This window comes from Ranitomeya variabilis, chromosome 3, assembly GCF_051348905.1.
Source record: "Ranitomeya variabilis isolate aRanVar5 chromosome 3, aRanVar5.hap1, whole genome shotgun sequence".
In the NCBI taxonomy this organism is placed as follows: Eukaryota; Metazoa; Chordata; class Amphibia; order Anura; family Dendrobatidae; genus Ranitomeya; species Ranitomeya variabilis.
Window position 1 is genome coordinate 310,896,898 of NC_135234.1, and position 24,799 is coordinate 310,921,696.

Below are 24,799 nucleotides of genomic sequence, written 5' to 3' on the forward strand. Positions count from 1 at the left end.
GCTCAGCGGGCGAAAATTTACGGGAAAAGAAGGCACAAGGCCTCATCACGGCGCAGTCAGAACTTTTCTGCGACAACACTGCCCCAGCCCCGATCTCAGAAGCGTCGACCTCAACCTGAAAAGGAAGAGTCACATCAGGCTGACGCAACACAGGGGCAGAAGAAAAACGGCGCTTAAGCTCCTGAAAGGCCTCCACAGCATCAGGGGACCAATTAGCAACATCAGCACCCTGTCTAGTCAAATCGGTCAATGGCTTAACGACATCCGAAAAACCAGAAATAAATCGACGATAAAAGTTGGCAAAGCCCAAAAATTTCTGAAGACTTTTAAGAGAAGAGGGCTGCGTCCAATCACAAATAGCTTGAACCTTGACAGGATCCATCTCAATGGAAGAGGGAGAAAAAATATATCCCAAAAAGGAAATTCTCTGAACCCCAAAAACGCACTTAGAACCCTTGACACACAGAGAATTAGACCGCAAAACCTGAAAAACCCTCTTAACTTGCCGGACATGAGAGTCCCAATCATCCGAAAAAATCAGAATATCATCCAGATACACTATCATAAATTTATCCAAAAAATCGCGGAAAATATCATGCATAAAGGACTGGAAGACTGAAGGGGCATTAGAAAGACCAAAAGGCATCACCAAATACTCAAAGTGGCCCTCGGGCGTATTAAATGCGGTTTTCCACTCATCCCCCTGCCTGATCCGCACCAAATTATACGCCCCACGGAGATCAATCTTAGAGAACCACTTGGCCCCCTTTATGCGAGCAAACAAATCAGTCAGCAACGGCAATGGGTATTGATATTTAACCGTGATTTTATTCAAAAGCCGATAATCAATACATGGTCTCAAAGAGCCGTCTTTTTTTGACACAAAGAAAAAACCGGCTCCTAAGGGAGATGACGATGGACGAATATGTCCCTTTTCCAAGGACTCCTTTATATATTCTCGCATAGCAGTATGTTCAGGCACAGACAGATTAAATAAACGACCCTTTGGGTATTTACTACCCGGAATTAAATCTATAGCACAATCGCACTCACGGTGCGGAGGTAGTGAACCCAGCTTGGGTTCTTCAAAGACGTCACGATAATCAGACAGGAACTCAGGGATTTCAGAGGGAATAGATGATGAAATGGACACCAAAGGTACGTCCCCATGAGTCCCCTTACATCCCCAGCTCAACACAGACATAGCTCTCCAGTCAAGGACTGGGTTGTGAGACTGCAGCCATGGCAATCCCAGCACCAAATCATCATGTAGATTATACAGCACCAGAAAACGAATAGTCTCCTGGTGATCCGGATTAATACACATAGTCACTTGTGTCCAGTATTGTGGTTTATTATTAGCCAATGGGGTGGAGTCAATCCCCTTCAGAGGAATAAGAGTCTCCAAAGGCTCTAAATCATACCCACAACGATTGGCAAAGGACCAATCCATAAGACTCAAAGCGGCGCCAGAGTCGATATAGGCGTCCGTAGTAATAGATGACAAAGAGCAAATCAGGGTCACAGACAAAATAAATTTAGACTGTAAAGTGCCAATGGGAACGGATTTATCAAGCTTTTTAGTACGCTTAAAGCATGCTGATATAACATGAGTAGAATCCCCACAATAGAAACACAACCCATTTTTCCGTCTAAAATTCTGCCGCTCGCTTCTGGACAGAATTCTATCACACTGCATGTTTTCTGGCGTCTTCTCAGTGGACACCGCCAGATGGTGCACTGGTTTGCGCTCCCGCAGACGCCTATCGATCTGAATGGCCATTGTCATGGACTCATTCAGACTTGCAGGCACAGGGAACCCCACCATAACATCCTTAATGGCATCAGAAAGACCCTCTCTGAAAGTAGCCGCCAAGGCACACTCATTCCACTGAGTAAGCACAGACCATTTACGGAATTTTTGGCAGTAAATTTCAGCTTCATCTTGCCCCTGCGATAGGGACATCAAAGTTTTTTCTGCCTGAAGTTCCAAATGAGGTTCCTCATACAGCAAGCCCAAGGCCAGAAAAAACGCATCCACATTGCGCAACGCAGGATCCCCTGGTGCCAATGCAAAAGCCCAATCTTGAGGGTCGCCGCGGAGCAAGGAAATCACAATCCCAACCTGCTGTGCAGGGTCTCCAGCAGAACGAGATTTCAGGGACAAAAATAACTTACAATTATTTCTAAAATTCTGAAAGCTAGATCTATTCCCTGAGAAGAATTCCGGCAAAGGAATTCTCGGCTCTGATACCGGAGCATGAACAACAAAATCCTGCAAACTTTGCACTTTCGTGGCGAGATTATTCAAACCTGCAGTTACACTCTGTAGATCCATTATAGACAGGTGAACATAGAGCCATTCAAAGATTAGAAGGAGAGAGAAAAAAAAGAAAGACTGCAGCATAGACAGACTGGCAAGTGATCCAATTAAGAGCACACTAACTACTAGAGAGAAAAAAAAAAAAAAAAAAAAAAATTTTCAGCAGACTTCTTATTTCTCTCCTTTCTCAGCCAAGGATTTTAACCCTTTAGTGGTCCGGTCAAACTGTCATGATCTCCATGGCCAGAGAACTAGCATAAGCCTCAATAGGAACAAGCTCTTGGAAGATGTAACTATACTGACCATGAACTAAACCTACCGCATCATCTAGAAGTAGCCAGGTAGCATGTCCTACTTTTTATCCCTATATGCCCAGCGCCGGCCGGAGAACTAAATAATGCTAGCAGAGGGAAATATAAGACCTGACTCACCTCTAGAGAAATGCCCAAAAAGGAGACAGAGGCCCCCCACATATATTGGCGGTGATATGAGATGAAACAACAAACGCAGCAGGAAAATAGTTTTAGCAAATTTGAGGTCCGCTTTCTAGATAGCAGAAGACAGAAAGCATACTTTCATGGTCAGTAGAAAACCCTAACAAAACACATCCAGAAATTACTTTAGGACTCTGGCATTAACTCATAATACCAGAGTGGCAATTCCTGATCAACAAGAGCTTTCCAGACACAGTAACGAAACTGCAGCTGTGAACTGGAACCAAAATACAAAAACAAAACATGGACGAATGTCCAACTTATCTAGTAGATGTCTGGGAGCAGGAACAAGCACAGAGAGGCTTCTGATAACATTGTTGACCGGCAAGCATCTAACAGAGAAGCCAGGTTATATAGCGACACCCAGATCTAATCAGAACAGGTGAACAGGGAAGATGATGTCACAAGTTCAATTCCACCAGTAGCCACCGGGGGAGCCCAGAATCCAAATTCACAACACTCATCCAAACCCCAGCTTTCTGTGTACAATGTCTATTGACAGTTGGCTGCTTATCAGAGGATGAAGTGAGGTCAGATCACTTGGAACAAGGTAACTAGTCAATGCAATGATAATGTCCTGGTGATAAAACATTCATTGTAAGTAATCAACAGCACACATTCTAATAAGTGGCACATCACGTAATTCACTGTTTTAACTTGGCTAGTGACTAGTTAATGCAGCTTCATAAGAAATCTCTTATTTACTAAACATTTTGGCTGGAGCATACAATGCAAGGACTTTTTATCTTTTGTGTCACACCTATTTCCTTACAGAGTGTAAAATCCAAGCAGGGCACTCATTCCCCTTGTTTGATTACTTCAATGTCTGATATGGTTTCTGCACGTACCCTCTGAAATGTAGAGTTTTGTAGAATATGTTTGCTCTATATAAATAAATCTCAAAATCGAATTTACTTACCTTGTATAATTTTGTACTATTATAGAAAATCTGTTTATTTAGTACAGCACTTGCTACTTACCTTTTCTCCTTCTTCCTCATCACTATTGCTTATGTCCTCTTCAATATGGAACCAATCAAAATCCAACTGAATATTAAAGCTCCCATCTCCTGCTCTTTTCAGCTGTAATCAATTATATCAGAATGTAATGTGAGACTTATTCCAGACAGAAATAAAAATTACCTTTTGTGGCAACTTACCAGCTCTTCACATTCTAAGTGTTTGAGACTCTGCGCCAACATCAAAGGAGTTAAACCTGCATGATTGACTGCCAAAAGACAAGGGACATCTGAGTTATGTCATTTAGGAAGCATTTCAGAGAGATAACAATTACTATTTGATATGTATATTCTCTGAAAACAACATACTAGTTTACTATTCTTTAACTCTATTGTACATCCCATCAATATTAGTGTGCCTAACCTTTTGAAGCATTACCACCTTCAAACTGAAGTTCAGTACCACAAAGTTTCTCTACAAGTTGCCAAATCTTTCTTTTAAATAGCCTTTCTGACTTCCAGCCTTTCAGGAAGTTGCCAACACCTTGGCCTGAAAACTCAAGTTGAAGTCCAGACCTACACATTGTAATTATTGGAGAAAACTGATATATAATTTTATTATCTAACATATTTCTATAACTATCTATATATTTCCTTTAAACAAGAAAGAATAGTGAAAATATTGAATACATAATGACTAGACATCATTTTGCTTTTGGTAGGCATTTACTTATTCTGATTTATGGTTTTGGGAAATACTAGTGTAAGAATCAGGGGTTTCCCATAACCCTGCTAAAGTAGAGCAGGCAAACAGATTTCAACACGCTCAACAATGCATAGCAAAACCAAATTACAGCACCAACAAAAAATTACAGAATGTTTTATCTGCCCCTACCCAAAACTTCCTTCACAGAGTGAAAAGGGAAGAAACATTTTTAAAGAATAATTATTGACTTACACCTTTGCAATGCTTGGACTGTCTAGTCCTAAGAAAACCTAGATGTTCTGCACTTTACTTCCTTTCATATTGTCTCGCTCTGAGCTAAATATTGTTGGCTATATAGCAAAGCTCACATTTGTGCCTACATAACAGATTCCATCATATTGGCATTAAGTATTAGTGCAGTATTTAGGGCTGCTGCTCTTCCCAGCAAAATTATGCAAACCACGATGGAATCGAACGGGCACCATTATAAGTCAAATAGGGTCTGTCAAGCGCTAGAATTCCATCATTTTTGTTTTTATGCTCCTATGATGGCACAGAATCTAAGAAATTACAATGAACATGTGAAATCAGCCTAAGGATGAGCATATCAACTAGACAACTAAGTGCCCAGTATTAAGGGCTCAGGGCTGTATTCAGTGGATGTCAAGCTACAGTAATGTATGGCCATTGATGTGCTACCAACTTTTATTTTTCTGACAAGATATCTTCTCTAGTGATGAGCGAGTATAGTCGTTGCTCGGGTGGTCTCCGAGTATTTATGACTGCTCGGAGATTTAGTTTTCATCGCGGCAGCTGAATGATTTACAGCTACTAGCCAGCCTGACTACATGTGGGGGTTGCCTGGTTGCTACGGAATCCCCACATGTGTTCAAGCTGGCTAATAGCTGTAAATCATTCAGCTGCCGCGATGAAAACTAAATCTCCGAGCAGTCATAAATACTCGGAGACCACCCGAGCATGCTCGGGAAAACCCGAGCAACGAGTATACTCGCTCATCACTAATCTTCTCCATTGGTTGGACAGATCTTTATTTGATTCATTATAAACTTAGTCAAATGTGAAATTATAGCAAGATACATAATTCTCAAAACTGTAAAATTTTCTGCTTTGGTTTTTTCTTTCCCTCTGGCAGTCAGCTCTGATCACCAAGGAAAGCTTCATTGTGATCTCGCAGTCAGTGAATGACAACAGTCTAGCTTACATACAGAGGTAGAAAACTCACACCCACCTAATACTTTTTACATCGAAGAAACTGTCATTTTCACAAGTTAAAAAGGTTACCTGAAAAGTAATCAAAGTTGGCTTCCATCACCTTTTTCAGGCTGCATTAAGAAGTGCTTCTAGATAGAGATGTCTCTGGGATACTGTATAGTAGAGCAAATTCCTATCAGGATAAGGAGCATTGGGAATGACCATAACTTATTTGTTCACACATTCTAACACATTTACAATGGGAATGAAGCAGGAGAGAAGCCTGCTCTGTTCTGATGTAAAATGCAGCATGATAGTTTACAGCAGCAAGGAGGCTGCCACTCAGCCTGACAGGATCTTGATCTACTATACAGTCACTCAGAAACATCTGTGTCGTGCAGTATTTCTTTAAGCTGAAAACCATCCTAGTAAGTGCATAGGATGGATTGCCACCTAAAACAGTTGATAGGGGACATCTTGTATTGCTTCTGAGAGAACCCTTTGAAGCAAACCTTTGTGAGCTAAATATAAGAGCGGTACAAATCTTTTCCTTTTCTAACAGCTTGCTACACTGTATCCGATTAGATTCCAGCCTGTTTAGCTAACAAAAGATTGTTTCAATTTTCTAACCGTAAGCAGACCTCTGTTATGAAGCTCTGTCAGTGGTTGCCTGGCAGCTCAAAAATGACGATCATGGACAAGCTTAGCGCAAGACACTCTGTACAGAATTCTGGGACACAGGGACCTCTGGGTTGGGGCAATGGAGTCAGATGCTGGCCAACGGTGTAGGCATGTAGGAATGGTTAAATGGCCGGGATAGAACAAGGAGGGCAATAAAGGTACAAAATTAGAAGGCAAAATAATGTTTGTATTCCTGGTGTGCCAGATCCTGACCAAGCAAAGCAGGTGCTGAAAGCAGAGGACTGAAACAGAGTAAATAAACTTTTGACTGGCAATGTGAGTCAGAAGCTTAGGAGCTTAAATATAAGACAGCCCTGCCTAAGGTTCACATAAGTCTAAACAACCAATAATGAACTTCAACTGGTCAGCACCAAAACGTCCCAGATATGAAACATGACTGCTTCGTCGCTGCCCTGAGACCCCCATAGCAAAGATGCGGCACCGCCTAGTGACCAAAATGGAAACAGAGGTGATATGCACCATCAGATGTTTCTCCAATGACGAGCTTATGTAGTCACCTGACAATTGCAGCAACTTCCGAACAGGATAGACCTCACTTTCAAAACCAGTGCAGACCTCAGGAACGACCTGACCTATGTTGCATCCCAGGTGTCACCAGAAAGTGAGTATGACTGCTTTGATTATTTTTAATTAATTCATGCCTAAAAATTTGATTGCATTATCGGAGTACCCCTTTAAGTTTTCACTATACTGCAGTCCGGGAACAACTGTAGAGTCCAGGACAAATTTAGTGGACTGCAACTACTGTATCCTAACTAGACAAAGATACACATATATAGGATGGATAAAGCAAGTTTTCATGATCAGAAGTCTTTAACCCCTTTAACACCTGTACGTTAATGACCAGGCCAATTTTTACAATTCTTACTACTGTCAATTTATGAGATAACTCTGCAACGCTTCAATAGATCCCACTGATTCTGAGATTGCATTTTCAAGACATATTGTACTTTGTGATAGTGGTAATTTGGCAAAATTAGGAACATTTTGCAAACTTTGAAATTTTATGCCTGTAAATCAGAGAGAAATGTCACACAAAGTAGTCTGCTTTACATCAGCAAAATTTTAAGAGTTAAGAGTTGACCAACGATTTCTCCTTTTTCCAACAACATTTAGAAACAATTTTTTTTTTTTAGGGACCACATCACATTTGAAGTGACTTTGAGGGGTCTATAACATAGAAAATACCATTCTAAAAACTGCACCCCTCAAGGAGCTCAAAAACACATTCAAGAAGTTTATTAACCCTTCAGGTGCTTCACAGGAATTTTTGGAATGTGGAAAAAAAAATTACTTTAGACCCATTTGTTTTGTTTTTTTTCACAAGGGTAACAGGAAAAAATGGACTTCAAAATTTGTTGTGCAATTTCACCTCAGCATGCCGATACCCCATATGTAAGAGAAAACCACGGTTTGGGCGCACGGCAGAGCTCAGAGGGATCGCCATTTTAATTTTTTAATGCAAAATTTGCATTATGTATCTAAACAGTGAAAATCACCCACAAGTGAACCCATTTTGGAAACTAGGCCCGTCAAGGAATATATTTAAGTGTTGGGTGAGCACCTTCAACTCCCAGATGCTTCACAGTTTATGACGATGAGCCGTGAAAATAAAAAAAAAATAAATCGCATTTTCCCCACAGAAATGTTTTTTAGCCTCAAATTTGGCTTTTTCTTAAGGATAATAGGAGAAATTGCACCATTCAATTTCTTGTGCAATTTCTCCTGAGTATGCAGATACCTCATATGTGGGAGAAAACTACTGTTTGTGAGCACGGCAGGGCATGAAAGGGAAGGAGCGTCATTTGACTTTTTGAATGTAAAATTTGCTGGAATCATTAGCGGACTACATGTCCCGTTTGGAGAGCTTCTGATGTTCCAAAACAATGGAAACCCCCCACAAGTGACCCCATTTTGGAAACCAGACCCCTCAAGGAATGTATTAAGATGTGTGGTGAACACCTTGAACCCCTAGGTTCTTCAGAGAAGTTTATAACGTTGAGCCGTGAAAATAAATAAATCAAATTTTACACACAAAAATGTTACTTACGATGTTCCATATGTGGGGGAATACTACTTTTGACGCACTGTGCAAAGCTCAGAAGGGAAGAGGTGCCAAATTGGAGCTCAGATTTTGCTGGAATGCTTTGAGGGTGTCATGTCACATTGGCATACATATTTCAGGCACAGTGCAAAGTTCAGAAGGGAAGGAGCGCCATACTATAGTGCAGATTTTACTGTTATCGTGCCATGACCCACTGGGAGAGCCCCAGAGTTGCCAGAACAACAGAACTCCCGATAAGTGATTCAATTTTACAAACTACACCTCTCAGCAAATTCATGTAGGGGTGCAGTGATCATATTGACACCACAGGTTTGTGACAGAATTTTATAACATTGGGCAGTGAAGAAAAAATAATTACCATATATACTCGAGTATAAACCAACCCGAGTATAAGCCGAGGCACCTAATTTTGCAACAGAAAACTGGGTAAGCTTATTGACTCGAGTATAAGCCGGGTATGCATTGTCCCCTCATCCCTGTCCTGCTATGTGTGGCTCCCCCGTCCTGTCCTGGTATGTGGCTTCACCTGTCTTGTCCTGGTATGTGGCTCCCCCGTTTTGTCCTGGTATGTGTGGCTCCCCCTGTTGTATGCATGGCTCCATGGTCCCGCTTGGCTCCCACGCTCCTGTCCTACTCACCATCCTCGCGTGTCACTGCATCTCTGTCCCGGCGCCTGCAGCTCTTCCTTGTTCCTGTGCTCAGCGGTCACGTGGTACCACTCATTAAGGTAATGAATATGCACTCCACGCCTATGGGAGTGGAGACGCGTGCATATTCATTACCTTAATGAGTGGTATCACCTGACCGCTGAGCACAGGAACAGGAAGAGCTACCGTCACAGGGACAGAAATGCAGGGACGGAGATGCAGAGATGGAGGGTGAGTATTAATGTCTTCTGGAAGCTGGCGGCTGCAGCTGTCACTGTGCTACAGCCGCCGGCTCCCCTCTTCCCCACCGCCTTTCTGGACAATGACTCGTGTGTAAGTCGAGGGGGGCATTTTCAGCACAAAAAAATGTGCTGAAAATCTTGGCCTATACACAAGTATATATGGTACATTTGTACCACCCAAATTTTGTTTTCGCTCCAGACTTTACATTTTCACATAAAATGTGGATAAAAATGGCACCATAATTGTCCCACAATTTCAACTAAATGTGGCAATACACCATATGTGGCTGTACAGTACTGCTTAGCCATATGGAGAGACTCAGGAGGGACGGAGAGCTATTTGCCTCCTGGAGTTCAGATTTTCCTAGAATAGTTTACGGACTCTATATACAAAGACCCTAATTGCTAGAAGAGCAGAATCCCCCCTCAAGTGACTCCATTTTTTAAATTATATCCCTTTTGGAATTTATGTAACAGGTGTGGAGAAGTTTTTAATTCCATAGGTGTTTTCCAGAAACAAGCAACAATGAATGTTGCTGAGTGAAAATTGCAAACGGCTGTTGTAGCTACCAGTACATTGTAGTGACCAATACGTTGTAGTGACCAGTACATTGCAGTCACTAGTATGTTATGCTCCGCTCATGCTTCTGGAAACATGCATCCGTTAGTTAGGAGGGTTATCATTGCTTCAGAAATGCCAAACATGTGTACGCTATTTGTGGTTTAGGTACACTGTGGGGCTCAAAAGGGAGGGTGGGCATTTGGATTTGGGAGCACAGAATTTGCTGAATTTCTTTTGAGGGCCAAGGAGCCATTTCGCTTTTCCAGAGCCTTTGTACTACCAGTAACGGGAAGCCTCCTATATTTCCGCTAACAAATGACAGACCTGAGTGGGGGATTGTTTTTTATTTTGTGGATTGAGTTGAAGCCTTTATTGGGAACATTTTACATAACATTTAGGATCACATTTATCCATCACTATGCTGAGCACTTACATCGTGGTTTCCATCTAAATCTATAAGTGATATGATTCAGATGAAACCCCCGAGGGTTCCGTTCACTATAACGAGGCAGCAGAGTTACTCAGGATTCCGTCTGTCCTCTGTTCATCGTTGTCCATCTTTTCAGAAGTGCACAAAACTGTGGCCGACGGCACTTTTATGCACGTCTAAAAAGATTTACACTGCTGGATGACAAGTCCTATGGCGTCCACAGTGCGTCCATTTACTTCATTATAGGGAATCTTCTGATGCGGGTTCCATCTGAATTACATATTTCAGAGATTTACACACAAACCCCGGTGTAAGCGCTCAGTGCAGTGCACGCGATAAATGTTAGCCGAGCGTTACTGCGATCTTTGGAATTAAGAATGAAAAAAAAAAATAAAAATCTACAGCAAGTGAAGAATTGGTTTTATTAAGCGATTAGACGACTTTATTCTTTGGGTTGGTACAATTACAGAGATACCAGAGTTATATTGAAGAGCTATTATTTTTCCATATTTCGGCCCACAGAGTCATGTGAGGGCTTGTTTTTTGCGGGATGAGTTGACGTTTTTATCGATACCATTTTATTGGTACCAGTTGACATTTTTTGATCACTTTCTATTCAGATTTTTGGGAGGCAGACTGAACAAAAACCAGCAAGTCAGGAAGCCTTTTTTTGGGGGAGGGGTTGAAGTATAGATCGTTCCGCGTGTGGCAAAATTGATAAGGGAGCCTTATTCTTTGGGTCAATACGATTACAGTGATACCCCGCTTATATCTTTTTTTTTTATGTTTTAGCGCTGTTACACGAAAGCTTTCAGCAATTTTACTTTTATTAAAAAAAATATTTTTGTATAGCTTTATTCTGAGCTTTTTTATTTTTCCACTGATGGAGCTGTATGATGGCTTTTTTGTGGGACAAGATGACGTTTTCAGCGGTACCATGTTTATTTATATTCGTCTTATTGATCGCGTTTTATTTCACTTTCTGTTTGACGGTATGATGATAAAGCATTGTTTTTGCCTTTTTTTGTTATGGTGTTCACTACAGGGGTTTACTAGTGGGACAAAAGCGATACCAAATATGTGTACTTTTATTGTTTATATTTTTCCATAAAAATATTTATTTATGGGTATAATATATTTAGATATTTTTTATTTTTTTTAATATTTTTACAATTTTTTTTTTTTTTTTTACTTTTTTACTTTGACCCATTATGGGGCTTTCATTGTTTGAAGGCTGATTGTTTGGATAGCATAGAGATGCAGGAGCATCCCTATGCTATGCAAACGGTCAGCGCTGCACTGACAGACAAAGTTGTTTCATCATGCAACGACATCGGGTCACCATGGCAACGATTTGGATCCCGCGATGATGTTGCAGGGTCTGCGATCCAAGGGCAGAGGAGCTGTCTTCCCTCTGCCTGGTCCTGAAATGCTGTGATCAAGTTCAATCACAGAATTTAGGGGGTTAATGTGTCGGGAGAGGTGCGTGACCGCTCTTGGCACTGAGTGACAGCTGAAATTTGGCAATCAGCCGACACCCGGCGGTGATCGCACCCATACAGCGTCAGAGCATGCAAAATCACCGAGATGTATCCATACGGCACAGGTCAATAAGTTCCAAGTCACAGGGACGTATGGATATGTGACACCCCAGGGTCCTGGTTGTCACAGTGGCATTGCTTTCCTCACGGGGAGAGTGATGTCACGCTTGAAAGCGATGGAAGATTCCTCTTAACAGGTAATTAGCACATGCAACACATTCTGACTCCAGGCCGGAAGAGGGAGCTCTACACCCAACTTCAGGGAAGCTGCTCTCTCTGGTCGGGAGGAGGAGTTAGTTGCTAGGCAGACAGACAGTTGACAGTTGGTGCCAGACAGCAGACTGGAGCAGGCAGATGCAGAAGGACGAGTGAGGGGCCGTACAGCCTGAAGTGCTGTAGCTCCTAGATAGTGAGATAGAGAAGGAAAAACAGCCTTTAGCTAACATGCCACAGAGAGAAGCACAGGCGAGAACACCAGAGGGAGGACAGCAGCGAACAGACTGCTTCCCTAGCAAAGCGCAGACACTGGTAGCCGGAACACCGAGGCTTTTGTGGGACTCTATGACACAAAGCAGAAACTGGCAGGACAACTGGATTATATAACGCCTGTTCGTCCTAACACCCAGGACACACAGTGACACAGAGCCCGGGTCATGATAGAGACCCTGCAAAAAGGCTCGAGTCACCTGTCATACGGGTTTGTGTCCCACTTCATTAAAGGACAGAGATAACTGAAAGGACCTTGCTATAAAGCCATAGGCAGTAAGGGACTATAACAACACAGCGCTAGAAGAAAGGCTTTTAACTCCACCTGATAAAGCTGGATTCTGAACTCGTTTCCAAGCTGGCCGGACCCTGCCTGTACCTGTGATCTGGTGCCCTGGACTGTGGCTACCTGCTACCATCAGTAAACCAGGTAAAAAGACTGCACAACTGTGTCCTTCGTTCATTACTGCACCACTCACCATCTTCCATCTATTCACCGGGAGCCCTGGGGACCTACTTCACCAGTGGGAAGTTATACCATCTGGCTGCCATAACATCACCCCAGGGGACCCCTTTAAGCAGCGCTGGTCATCCCTGACCGAATACCACAGGTGGTGTCACAAACTTTCTTTATTTCAAAAACCCCTTTAAAGACAGTCCCTTTTACTTGGGCGCCCAGGGCCACGGACCGGGTCGCTGCCACCGTGACCACCCCTTTAATTGCGACCAGGCCCAGTACCGAGTACCCCACTTCCCTGACTGGCGACTCAGATAAGTCTCGGGTGGGAAAGGGGTTAACTAAAAATAAAATCAAAGATATTTTGCAAAAACTCTGAATGATCTTTGAATTTCTCTAAATTGTAACAAAAATCACTACAATTAAAGCAATTGTGATGCACTGCAGAGCTGGCCTTTCAGTCAGCGATGGGACGAGGTTACAGCCACCGCTCTTAGGCCGGCATCACACTAGAGAGGAATACGGACGTATGAGAGGTGCAAAAACAACGCAATGCACACGGACCAATGTTTCTCAATGTGGCAGCGTCCATCAGCCGTATATTTCTCAGCCGTATTTTACGGGCGGAGAAAATCACAGCATGCTGCGTTTGTCAGCGTATTGCACAAAACAAATCCACCAATGAAAGTCTATGGCGCGAGAAAAATACGGATTACACAGGGACCATCAGTGTGACTTGCGAGAAATACGCACCGGTGTTCTATAGAAAAGCCGGCAATTCAGTGCGGTGTACAGTAAAATCACACTGACAGGTTAGAATAGAATAGCTCAAGTAAATGTCTACACATAGAATAGGTATATATACACATACATACATTATATATATATATATATATATATATATATATATATATATATATATATATATATACATACAGTACGGACCAAAAGTTTGGACACACCTTCTCATTTAAAGATTTTTATGCATTTTCATGACTATGAAAATTGTAAATTCACACTGAAGGCATCAAAACTGTGAATTAACACATGTGGAATTATACAGTTATATGAAAACGTTTGGGCACCCCTATTAATCTTCAGCTTAATGTTTTATAAAAATTGGTTTTTTTTTGCAACAGCTATTTCAGTTTAATATATCTAATAACTGTTGGACACAGTAATGTTTCTGCCTTGAAATGAGGTTTATTTTACTAACAGAAAATGTGCAATCTGCATTCAAACAAAATTTGACAGGTGCATAAGTATGGGCACCCTTATCATTTTCTTGTTTTAAATACTCCTACCTACTTTTTACTGACTTACTAAAGCACTTTTTTTGGTTTTGTAACCTCATTGAGCTTTGAACTTCATAGCCAGGTGTATGCAATCATGAGAAAAGCTACTTAAAGTGGCCACTTGCAAGTTGTTCTCCTGTTTGAAGCTACGTGCACACGCTGCGGATTTTGCTGCGGAATTTTCCGCAGCGGTTTTGCAAAAACCGCAGTGCAAAAACACTGCGGTTTTCACTGCGGATTTTTGTGTGGTTTCTTCTGCGGATTCCTCTGCGGGTTTTCAACTGCACTTTCCTATTGGTGCAAGTTCAAATCCGCAGCGGAATCTGCAGAAAGAAGTGACATGCTCCTTTTTTTCTGCAGAGAATCCGCGCGGATTTTTCTGCATCGTGGGCACTGCGGATTTTGTTTTCCATAGGGTTACATTGTACTGTACACCGTATGGAAAACTGCTGCGGATCCGCAGTGTCAAATCCGCTGCGGATCCGCAGCAAAATCCGCAGCGTGTGCACGTAGCCTGAATCTCCTCTGAAGAGTGGCATCATGGGCTCCTCAAAACAACTGTCAAATGATCTGAAAACAAAGATTATTCAACATAGTTGTTCAGGGGAAGGATACAAAAAGCTGTCTCAGTGATTTAACCTGTCAATTTCCACTGTGAGGAACATAGTAAGGAAATGGAAGAACAGATACAGTTCTTGTTAAGGCCAGAAGTGGCAGGCCAAGAAAAACATCAGAAAGGCAGAGAAGAAGAATGGTGAGATCGGTCAAGGACAATCCTCAGACCACCTCCAGAGCGCTGCAGCATCAACTTGCTGCAGATGGTGTCACTGTGCATTGGTCAACTATACAACGCACTTTGCACAAGGAGAAGCTGTATGGAAGAGTGATGCGAAAGAAGCCGTTTCTGCAAGCACGCCAGAAACAGAGTCGGCTGAGGTATGCAAAAGCAGATTTGGAGAAGCCAATTTCTTTTTGGAAGAAGGTCCTGTGGACTGATGAAACCAAGATTGAGTTGTTTAGTCATACAAAAAGGCGTTATGCATGGCGGCCAAAAAACACAGCATTCCAAGAAAAACACTTGCTACCCACAGTAAAATTTGGTGGAGGTTCCATCATGCTTTGGGGCTGTGTGGCCAATGCCGGCACCGGGAATCTTGTTAAAGTTGAGGGACGCATGGATTCCTCTCAGTATCAGCAGATGCTTGACAGTAATGTTCATGAATCAGTGACAAAGTTGAAGTTACGCAGGGGATGGATCTTTCAGCAAGACAATGATCCAAAACACCGCTCCAAATCTACTCAGGCATTCATGCAGAGGAACAATTACACTGTTCTGGAATGGCCATCCCAGTCCCCAGACCTGAATATCATTGAACATCTGTGGGATCATTTGAAGAGGGCTGTCCATGCTCGGCGACCATCAAACTTAACTGAACTGGAATTGTTTTGTAAAGAGGAATGGTCAAAAATACCTTCATCCAGGATCCAGGAACTCATTAAAAGCTACAGGAAGCGACTAGAGGCTGTTATTTTTGCAAAAGGAGGATCTACTAAATATTAATGTAACTTTTCTGGTGAGGTGCCCATACTTATGCACCTGTCAAATTTTGTTTGAATGCAGATTGCACATTTTCTGTTAGTACAATAAACCTCATTTCAAGGCAGAAACATTACTGTGTCCAACAGTTATTAGATATATGAAACTGAAATAGATGTTGCAAAAAAAACAATTTTTATAAAACATTAAGCTGTAGATTAAAAATCGGGTGCCCAAACTTTTTCATATAACTGTATACAGTATATATTATATATACCGTATTTTCCGGCGTATAAGACGACTTTTTAACCCCTAAAAATTGTCCCAAAAGTCGGGGGTCATCTTATACGCCAGGTACGGCATGTGCAGGGAGCGATCCTGGATGTTCCCAGGGTCTGAAGGAGAGGAAACTCTCCTTCAGGCCCTGGGATCCATATTCATGTTAAAAATAAAGAATAAAAATAAAAAATATGTATATACTCACCCCTCCGAGAAGCCTGGCTGTCACTGCTGCAAGCGTCTGCCTCCTTTCCTAAGAATTGCAGAGCGTGAAGGACCTTCGATGACGTCACGGTCAGGTGACCGGTCACATGAGCGGTCACGGACCAATCACAGGACTGTGACGTCATCGAAGGTCCTTCATGCTCTGCAATTCTTAGGAACGGAGGCAGACGCTTGCAGCAGTGACAGCCAGGCTTCTCGGAGGGGTGAGTATATACATATTTTTTATTTTTATTCTTTATTTTTAACATGAATATGGATCCCAGGGCCTGAAGGAGAGTCTTCTCTCCTTCAGACCCTGGGAACCACACGCCGTATAAGATGACTGGGCGTATAAGATGACCCCCGTCCTATACAGCGGGCATATCCCAAATTCCATATTTTATATGGAAAAGTTGGGGGTCGTCTTATACGCCCAGTCGTCTTATACACCAGAAAATACGGTATATATATATATATATATATATATATATATATATATATATATATATATATATATATATATATATATATACACACACATGCACACACACACAGTATGTATATATATATATATACATGTATATATATATATATATATAATGTGTGTGTCTCACTGATTATGTGTGTATATATATATATATATATATATATATATATATATATATATATATATATATACATATACTGTATATATTGTAGGGATTTCACTCACTCAGGTGCGTCGGCTGACACTTAGGAGGCAGGTTCCAACAAAAGTTCAAAGGTTTATTGCTTCATACACCAGTTTAGCATCAACAGGAAAACAAATAGCCTTTAACTCAGGCAAAAGGGAAAAAACAAGTGTCCATTCCTTCAGGCTCAGTGCTGGAGCCTTCACACACTGGAGGCCTGCACCTCCACACATATCCCACTGTGTTAAACATTAGCCTGTCTTATATAGAGCTAACCACACCCAGTAACCCATCACATGATTAGCCATGTGGTCTGACATCACCACAGGTCCTGACAGACATATAGGTAGCTATGGTTACATCACAGCGGCAAGCCATCTATGCGACACATATCTCCCGTCGATTAGACAACCTTTAGCCACGCTACATACCTCCCCCCTCTGCCTAAAGCCGTGGGGCTTGGCACTTTCCCCCACTAGACAAGGGATTCTTGACAGGGCATCAGCATTACCGTGCAGCTTTACGGCCCTATGTTCCACATGGAAACAGAAGTCTTGCAGGGCTAAGAACCAATGGGTGACCCTAGCATTTCTACCCTTCGTTTCCCTCATCCACCTAAGTGGGGCATGGTCGGATATCAATCTAAATTTACGTCCCAGCAGATAGTACCGTAATGTATCCACCGCCCATTTTATGGCCAAGCACTCCTTCTCAACGACTGAGTAGTTATTTTCAGACGAGGACAACTTCCTACTCAGATAGAGGACAGGATGCTCCTCCCCATGTAGCTCTTGGGAAACGACTGCTCCCACCCCGACATCTGAGGCATCTGTCTGAAGAATAAACTCTTTTTTGAAGTTTGGGGCCATCAGAACGGATTGCTTACACAAAGCCTCTTTCATTTCTTGGAAGGCTGACTCTGTTTCTTCGGACCACTTAACCATTACTGATTTTGTCCCTTTTAGCAGGTCAGTCAGAGGCGCAGCCATCGTGGCGAAGTTTGGGATGAACCTCCTGTAATATCCCACGATTCCCAGGAAGGCTTTAACTTGCTTCTTGGAAACTGGTTTTGGCCATGTTTGAATTGCCTCCACTTTACTGATTTGGGGTTTTATTTCTCCACGACCCACTATGTATCCAAGGTACTTACTTAGCTTCTTCTTTACCCAATGCACACTTCTTCGGGTTTATTGTAAATCCGGCCTTTCTTATAGCATCAAACACCGCTTGGACCTTTTCCAGATGACTCTCCCAGTCCGGGCTAAAGATGACGATATCATCCAGGTACGCAGCAGCGTATGCCTTATGGGGTGCAAGGATTCTATCCATAGCCCTCTGGAAGGTCGCCGGAGCTCCCTGTAGGCCAAACGGCATCCGGACATACTGGAAACATCCATCTGGTGTAGAAAACGCCGTCTTCTCCTTGGCTTCCTGTGCCATGGGGATCTGCCAATACCCCTTCGTCAAATCCAAGGTGGTTATGTACCTGGCAGGTCCAAGCCTTTCGATGAGCTCATCAACGCGGGGCATGGGATAAGCGTCAAACTTGGAGACCTCATTCAACTTCCGATGGTCGTTGCAAAACCTCCACTCTCCATCAGGTTTTGGGACCAGGACAATTGGGCTCGACCAACCGCTCTTGGATTCCTCAATGACTCCAAGCTTCAACATACGCTCCACTTCCTTGGAGATAACTTCTTGACGAGCCTCAGGAATACGATAGGCTTCACGTTCACCCGCACATGTGGCTCTGTTAGGACCTCGTACGCTATGACCTTCGTGTGTCCTGGCAACTCTGAAAACAGGTCCCTGTTTTTCTGGAGAAACTCCCGGCACTGTTGTTTCTGGGTCTTCGATAGCGTCTCCGCTATAGTAACCGCTCCAACCTCACCTTCTGGGTTGCTTAACAACAATGGAGTTACTGTCGGCTCTCTATCTTGCCACGGCTTGATGAGGTTGACATGGTATACTTGGAATGGTTTCCGTCTTCCTGGTTGGTGAATTTTATAATTTACTTCACCAAGTTTCTCGACAACCTCATATGGCCCTTGCCATTTGGCCAAGAACTTGCTTTCCACCGTCGGAACTAACACAAGAACTCGGTCTCCCGGATTGAACTGCCTCACTCTTGCAGACCGGTTGTAGATTCTGGCCTGAGCTTCTTGTGCCTGGAGGAGGTGTTCTTTCACAATAGGCATCACCTTTGCAATTCTCTGCTGCATCAGGGCCACATGCTCAATGACGCTTCTGTGGGGCGTGACTTCGGCTACCCAGGTTTCCTTGGCTATATCCAGGAGTCCTCGCGGATGTCGGCCATATAGAAGCTCAAACAGTGAGAATCCTGTGGAGGCCTGTGGAACTTCACGAATGGAAAACATCAGGTAGGGTAAGAGACAATCCCAGTCTCTACCATCTTTCTCTATAGCTTTTCTCAGCATGCTCTTCAGTGTCTTGTTAAATCTCTCAACAAGGCCATCTGACTGGGGATGGTACACCGAGGTCCTCAACTGGGAGATTTTCAGGGCTTTGCACAACTCACTCATCACTTTGCTCATGAAAGGTGTCCCCTGGTCAGTCAGGATCTCCTTCGGCAGACCTGTCCGGGAAAAGACATGGACCAACTCGCGGGCTATACTCTTTGAGGAAGAATTTCTCAGAGGAATTGCCTCAGGATAGCGTGTGGCATAGTCCAGGATGACTAATATATACTGATGGCCCCGGGCTGATTTAACTAAGGGACCGACCAAGTCCATGGCAATTCTCTCGAACGGCACCTCAATAATGGGCAGGGGCACAAAGGGGTTCTGGAAATGAGGAGTGGGAGCAGTTAGCATGACATTTTCACTGGTTCCCTACTCTTGCTAGGGAGCTCAGAACCTTTTCCCCACAAATCCCAAAACAGACAGAAATCCCGGCCAATAATTATAGGGTGCAACAAGTCCTGCACGCCGCCGACTATGTGGGACTCAGTGCCACATGCCGTTTCAATGTCCACCCTGGCCAAAGGGTAGTCCTTGGCATCACCATGTATGCACCGCACGCCGACCTTCTTTCCCGGGAGCAGGTGGAGAGGGAAAGTGGCCCTCACCAGGGTCACTAAGCTCCCTGAGTCTAACAGCGCCGTTGCTGCTCAACCGTTCACCCTTACGGGACACGCTTGAGGTCCCTCGTTGGGCGGAGAGTTCACACTGCAGGCTGGATACGCATAGTATGAACAACGGCGTCCCATGCTGCAGTCCATCTGCTCAGTGGTCTGGGAACAACGGGCAGCTATATGTCCTGGCCCGTGGCACCTCCAGCAAATAATATCACCCGTAGGGACCTTGGGCACCACCTCCCCCGCCCTCTGTGACCTTTAACGCGCCACCCCTTTTTGGGACTCAGCAGCTTTCTGGGACCCCCAGTACGGCACGGGCTGCCTCCCAAAGGAGCCTTCCAACCCTTGGTATCTCTCGACCAGTCCGATCAGTTCGTCGGCATCCTGGGGATCACCCTGGGCAACCCAAGTCTGTATGGACCTCGGGAGGGAATGCACAAACCGATCCATCATTACTCGTTCCACCATCTGTGCAGGTGTACATGACTCTGGCTGCATTTCTGGACCAGGTGCAACAGATCAAACATTTGAGAACGAGGCGGTTTGTCCCGGTGATAGGCCCAGCTGTGAACTCGCTGTGCCCTGACAGTCAGTGTCACCCCCAAACATGCGAGAATCTCGACTTTCAATTTGTGATACTCTTTGGCATCCTGCAAGGTCAAATCATAGTACGCCTTCTGGGGTTCTCCCGTCAGGTATGGCGCCAGTACCTCTGCCCACGGCTCTGGCGGAAGTTTTTCCCTCTCAGCGACCCTCTCAAACACCGTCAGGAAGGCCTCAACATCATCCCCGGGAGTCATTTTTTGCAATGCGCGTCTTACCGTCTTCCGGACGTGGGTGTCATCAGCCAGACCTGGGGTTGGGGCGCTCGTCTTGCCCTGGATGGCAGACGCCAGAAGCTGCATCTGCTGCCGTTGCTCCTGCTGGTTCTGTTGAATCTGCTGCCGTTGCTCCTGCTGGCTCTGCTGTTGCTCCTGCTGGCTCTGTTGTATCTGCTGCTGGCTCTGTTGTATCTGCTGCATCAACAGCCTGTTGGTCTCTTGCTGCGACTGGAGCACGTGTTTCAGCAGATCCTCCATTTTCCCTGGCAAAGCTTGCTGGCTTACAACAGACTTGACCCAGGCCATCCAATAACAGACTCTTCGTCTCCGCTGGGAACGCTGCCGCATTCTCCACCAATTGTAGGGATTTCACTCACTCAGGTGCGTCGGCTGACACTTAGGAGGCAGGTTCCAACAAAAGTTCAAAGGTTTATTGCTTCATAAACCAGTTTAGCATCAACAGGAAAACAAATAGCCTTTAACTCAGGCAAAAGGGAAAAAACAAGTGTCCATTCCTTCAGGCTCAGTGCTGGAGCCTTCACACACTGGAGGCTAGCACCTCCACACATATCCCACTGTGTTAAACATTAGCCTGTCTTATATAGAGCTAACCACACCCAGTAACCCATCACATGATTAGCCATGTGGTCTGACATCACCACAGGTCCTGACAGACATATAGGTAGCTATGGTTACATCACAGCGGCAAGCCATCTATGCGACACATATCTCCCGTCGATTAGACACCCTTTAGCCACGCTACAATATATATATGTATATATATATATATATATATATATATATATATGTTTTCACGAATATTTGAGCCCATGGATCCATTCTATGTCCATTTTTCAACCCGACGAGAAAATCTCGCCGTACGGATGCCATACAGATGGCACACGGATAATTTTTGGAGAAAAAAAAAAAATCGCATCCTCGCATTGAATACAGATCACTGTTCAGGAACTTTTCTGCGTATCTCGGCCATTAAAAACAGACCGTATTTTCCTACGCTAGGTGTGACGCCGGCCTTAGTGCTATGATCGGTGCCTGTAATTGCTCCAGGCACTCCTGCATGATTAAAAATCGGCAGCTCCTGGGGGAAATAAAGTTCATTTTCCCTAGGTACAGCACTTTTAGTATGGCAGCTGGGTATCTTCTCAACACTATTAACGGGCAGATTAACTCTATATCTGCCTGTTAATAGCTTAATTGAACCTGACAAGTTTCCTATATTGCAGGATTATTTTATTTGATGCTTTGTATGACAAGAACATGAGAGTTTCACTAGACATTGTCAAGAATGTTTCTGGACTTTGGAAGGGAGAAGAGTCATGTGCTTACCAGTATTCACAGATGCCTTTGCTCTCAGGAGAAGCCGTATGCAATCTGGTTTATTATATTTGACCGCATAATGCAGAGCTGTTTGTCCATCTGCTGTAACTTTATCCAGGGCTCCCCTGTGAAAGCAGAGCCATCCAGTAAGACAGAAAAGCTCAATATATACAAATAGCACTTGTTTACTATACTAATGAAATTATAGACTTCAGTGATGTGCTTACCCGTTTTGGATAAGGAAATCTACTATCGGGAGGGAATTTCTCTCACTCATATACACAGCAAAGTGAAGGGGATGCTCCACATGATCCTTTAAAATACAAAAAATCAAATGCAATATTATTAGGAGAGACATTACAAGACTGAAGAATTTTACTACGATTCTTAACTTAGGAAGCTGCATTTGATCATGCACATTAAAAGTGTTGATTTATAATAGAGGATGTCACACTGATGTAAAATATTTGATATATTGGTCTGACAGCGGCATTAGTGTGATCAATACCGGATTGCGCACAGGATGAAGCGGTTTGCTCAGATCTGCTCCATTTGCCATGCTCTGTAGTAATGCCATTAAGTCATGCCCATGAATAGCCTCTCTAACTCCATGCAGAGCATTGCATCTTTCTCTGTCCACAAAATTGTGTTCGACATATTTTGCAGTGATGTAATCTTTCCTGGAAGCCCTGTGGAGACACAGTGATCACAACTCAAATGATCCATATACACACTTCTAAGAGAGAGCCTTTGAAATCATTTATAGCATCAGTGGAATATCTTTCACATCAGGCAGTTTTTGCAGTCCTCACTTTGCAATAGAAATAAAAATAAGAGCGTCTACACTAAAAAATGACCCATATGCAGAAATCAGGACATGGTGCAAATTTTCACTATAAACCTTGCTCCTTTTGTTGGGCTGAGATGTCAAAATTATGGTACAGAATATGATCTTCTACAGCAATCCATGGGCAAGGTACTCTGGAAATACTGTCCTACATCTCCATCTTTCTCCTTGATCACTACAGGGCAACGTCATCTTTTTTTGCTATTGTCTAAGCCAAATAAAGCACCTCCAGTCTGTTTTAATCTCCAATCAATCCTCTGAAACACCACCTTATTTCCTTCCTTCATGCATCACGCACTTGGTTTATCCATTTATTCCTATTGACATTTTCAACAGAAAATTTAGAATGTGAGTTTTTTGGCGGGTTATGAACATTGCGTATGTTTGCTGCGTCAAAAACACAGTGTCTTACAGTATTAGCACAGTGGATGGAAATTGTAGAAATCTCCATGCCCACTATGTCTTTTTTTTACTCGGTGTAAACTGACCTAAGGTGCGTGTTTCAAATCTGTAACATGTTAAATTCTTCTTGCGGTTACTCTGAGCTTTATGTGTGGATTTTTCCCATAGACTTGTATTACATTTGCAAAATCCGCAGGTAAATAACGCACATGCGGTTTTAGTGTGTTTCCCCTAGCTGAAGCACACGAAAGACACATGTAATCCGAACATAACTACAGCAATAAAGTTTTGTCAAAGCCATATAAACAAAATACCACAAAGACAAAAGCAACAGTATGAAAAACATGATAAAAAAGCACGTAAAAAAAAATGTACTTTAAAGCAATGAAAAAAGGCATGTAACCTAATTTGCTTAATTGGTGCAGAAATGATGCAGAAAATCTGCAACATCAAAAACTCACCAAAAGTTTATTGTGGGAACGTAAACTTAAAGGGGTTATTCATGTGTTATTCATTTGTTTTAGTTAGACAGCATAAGCAAGTTTTCTATTGTCATGCTTTTTCTATCTGCTGTGGTTCACCTGCTTTGAGAGCTTTATCTTACATAGTGTACAGCTTGTTACCAATAAGGCCTATTACCAGAACATGACCTATTATGGATGATAGCCCTATTTCAGGTAGAAGACTTAAAGGGCTTGTCCACTACTGGCACACGTGATGACCGGCTGGAAAAAGTCCAGGATGAGCTGAAGCCCTGCCTTCCTCTTCATGTTCATTTCGTACTAAGGCAGAGACAGAGACGCCAGTGCTGACTGGCATCATGTGTCACAACACCAATTCACAGCCTTGGGGACAGAGAATGTCAACAACGCTGGTACGGTGCCGGAAATGGAGGTGTGTATAGGCTTTATTATTTTATCAAGATTGAATATTTAGTTTAAGAAGCGGTTGTCCTAGTAGTGGACAACTCCTTAAAAGGGGTATTCCCATCTCCAAGATGCTAGCTGCATAAATTAAAAATTAAAACAGAATACAATATACAAGTAAAGTTCACGGACACTTACATGTCACTGCCGGGTTTGGGTTTAGGACTTGATGCTGGAGCTACTATTTCAAAAATATCATTGAATTTATTATTTCCAATTGAAACAGCAATCTAAAAGAAACACATGGTATTGATGGGATATAATGACATTCAGGTATATGATATATGTGACTACACTGATATTTTGATAGATATAATGTGATGCCTACCAAGAGTTCAGAGGTGCTAAGTAAGTCAAGAGTCAAGGATTGGACTCGAGAATAGCGCACTCCTAGATCTCGGTGAATCCCAGAACACTCAATGCAGATGAGAATTCCTAGGTTTGTAGATACCCAGGCAGGTTCTGCAAAAGTCCACAAGAATAAAATGGGCGAAGAATGAAAAAAATGGAAAAAAAAAGGCAACCAGTTAAATAGTAAAGATGACAAGATAAAGAAA

At 43.1% G+C, this 24,799-nt stretch overlaps 1 protein-coding gene across 5 annotated transcripts in view; it reads right to left on the reverse strand.

Moving 5' to 3' along the window:
- LOC143815893 (arf-GAP with SH3 domain, ANK repeat and PH domain-containing protein 3-like) overlaps positions 1-24,799 on the reverse strand; it is a 220,709-nt gene that overhangs the window by 63,105 nt on the left and 132,805 nt on the right. For all 5 annotated transcript variants that reach the window (XM_077295633.1, XM_077295632.1, XM_077295631.1 and 2 more), the window contains 7 exons: positions 24,571-24,704; positions 24,381-24,472; positions 22,576-22,756; positions 22,295-22,380; positions 22,077-22,192; positions 3,977-4,044; positions 3,798-3,899 (listed from right to left, as the gene is read on the reverse strand). In XM_077295633.1, coding sequence (XP_077151748.1) covers positions 3,798-3,899; positions 3,977-4,044; positions 22,077-22,192; positions 22,295-22,380; positions 22,576-22,756; positions 24,381-24,472; positions 24,571-24,704 — 779 coding nt within the window. The remainder of the gene's footprint in view (positions 1-3,797; positions 3,900-3,976; positions 4,045-22,076; positions 22,193-22,294; positions 22,381-22,575; positions 22,757-24,380; positions 24,473-24,570; positions 24,705-24,799) is intronic.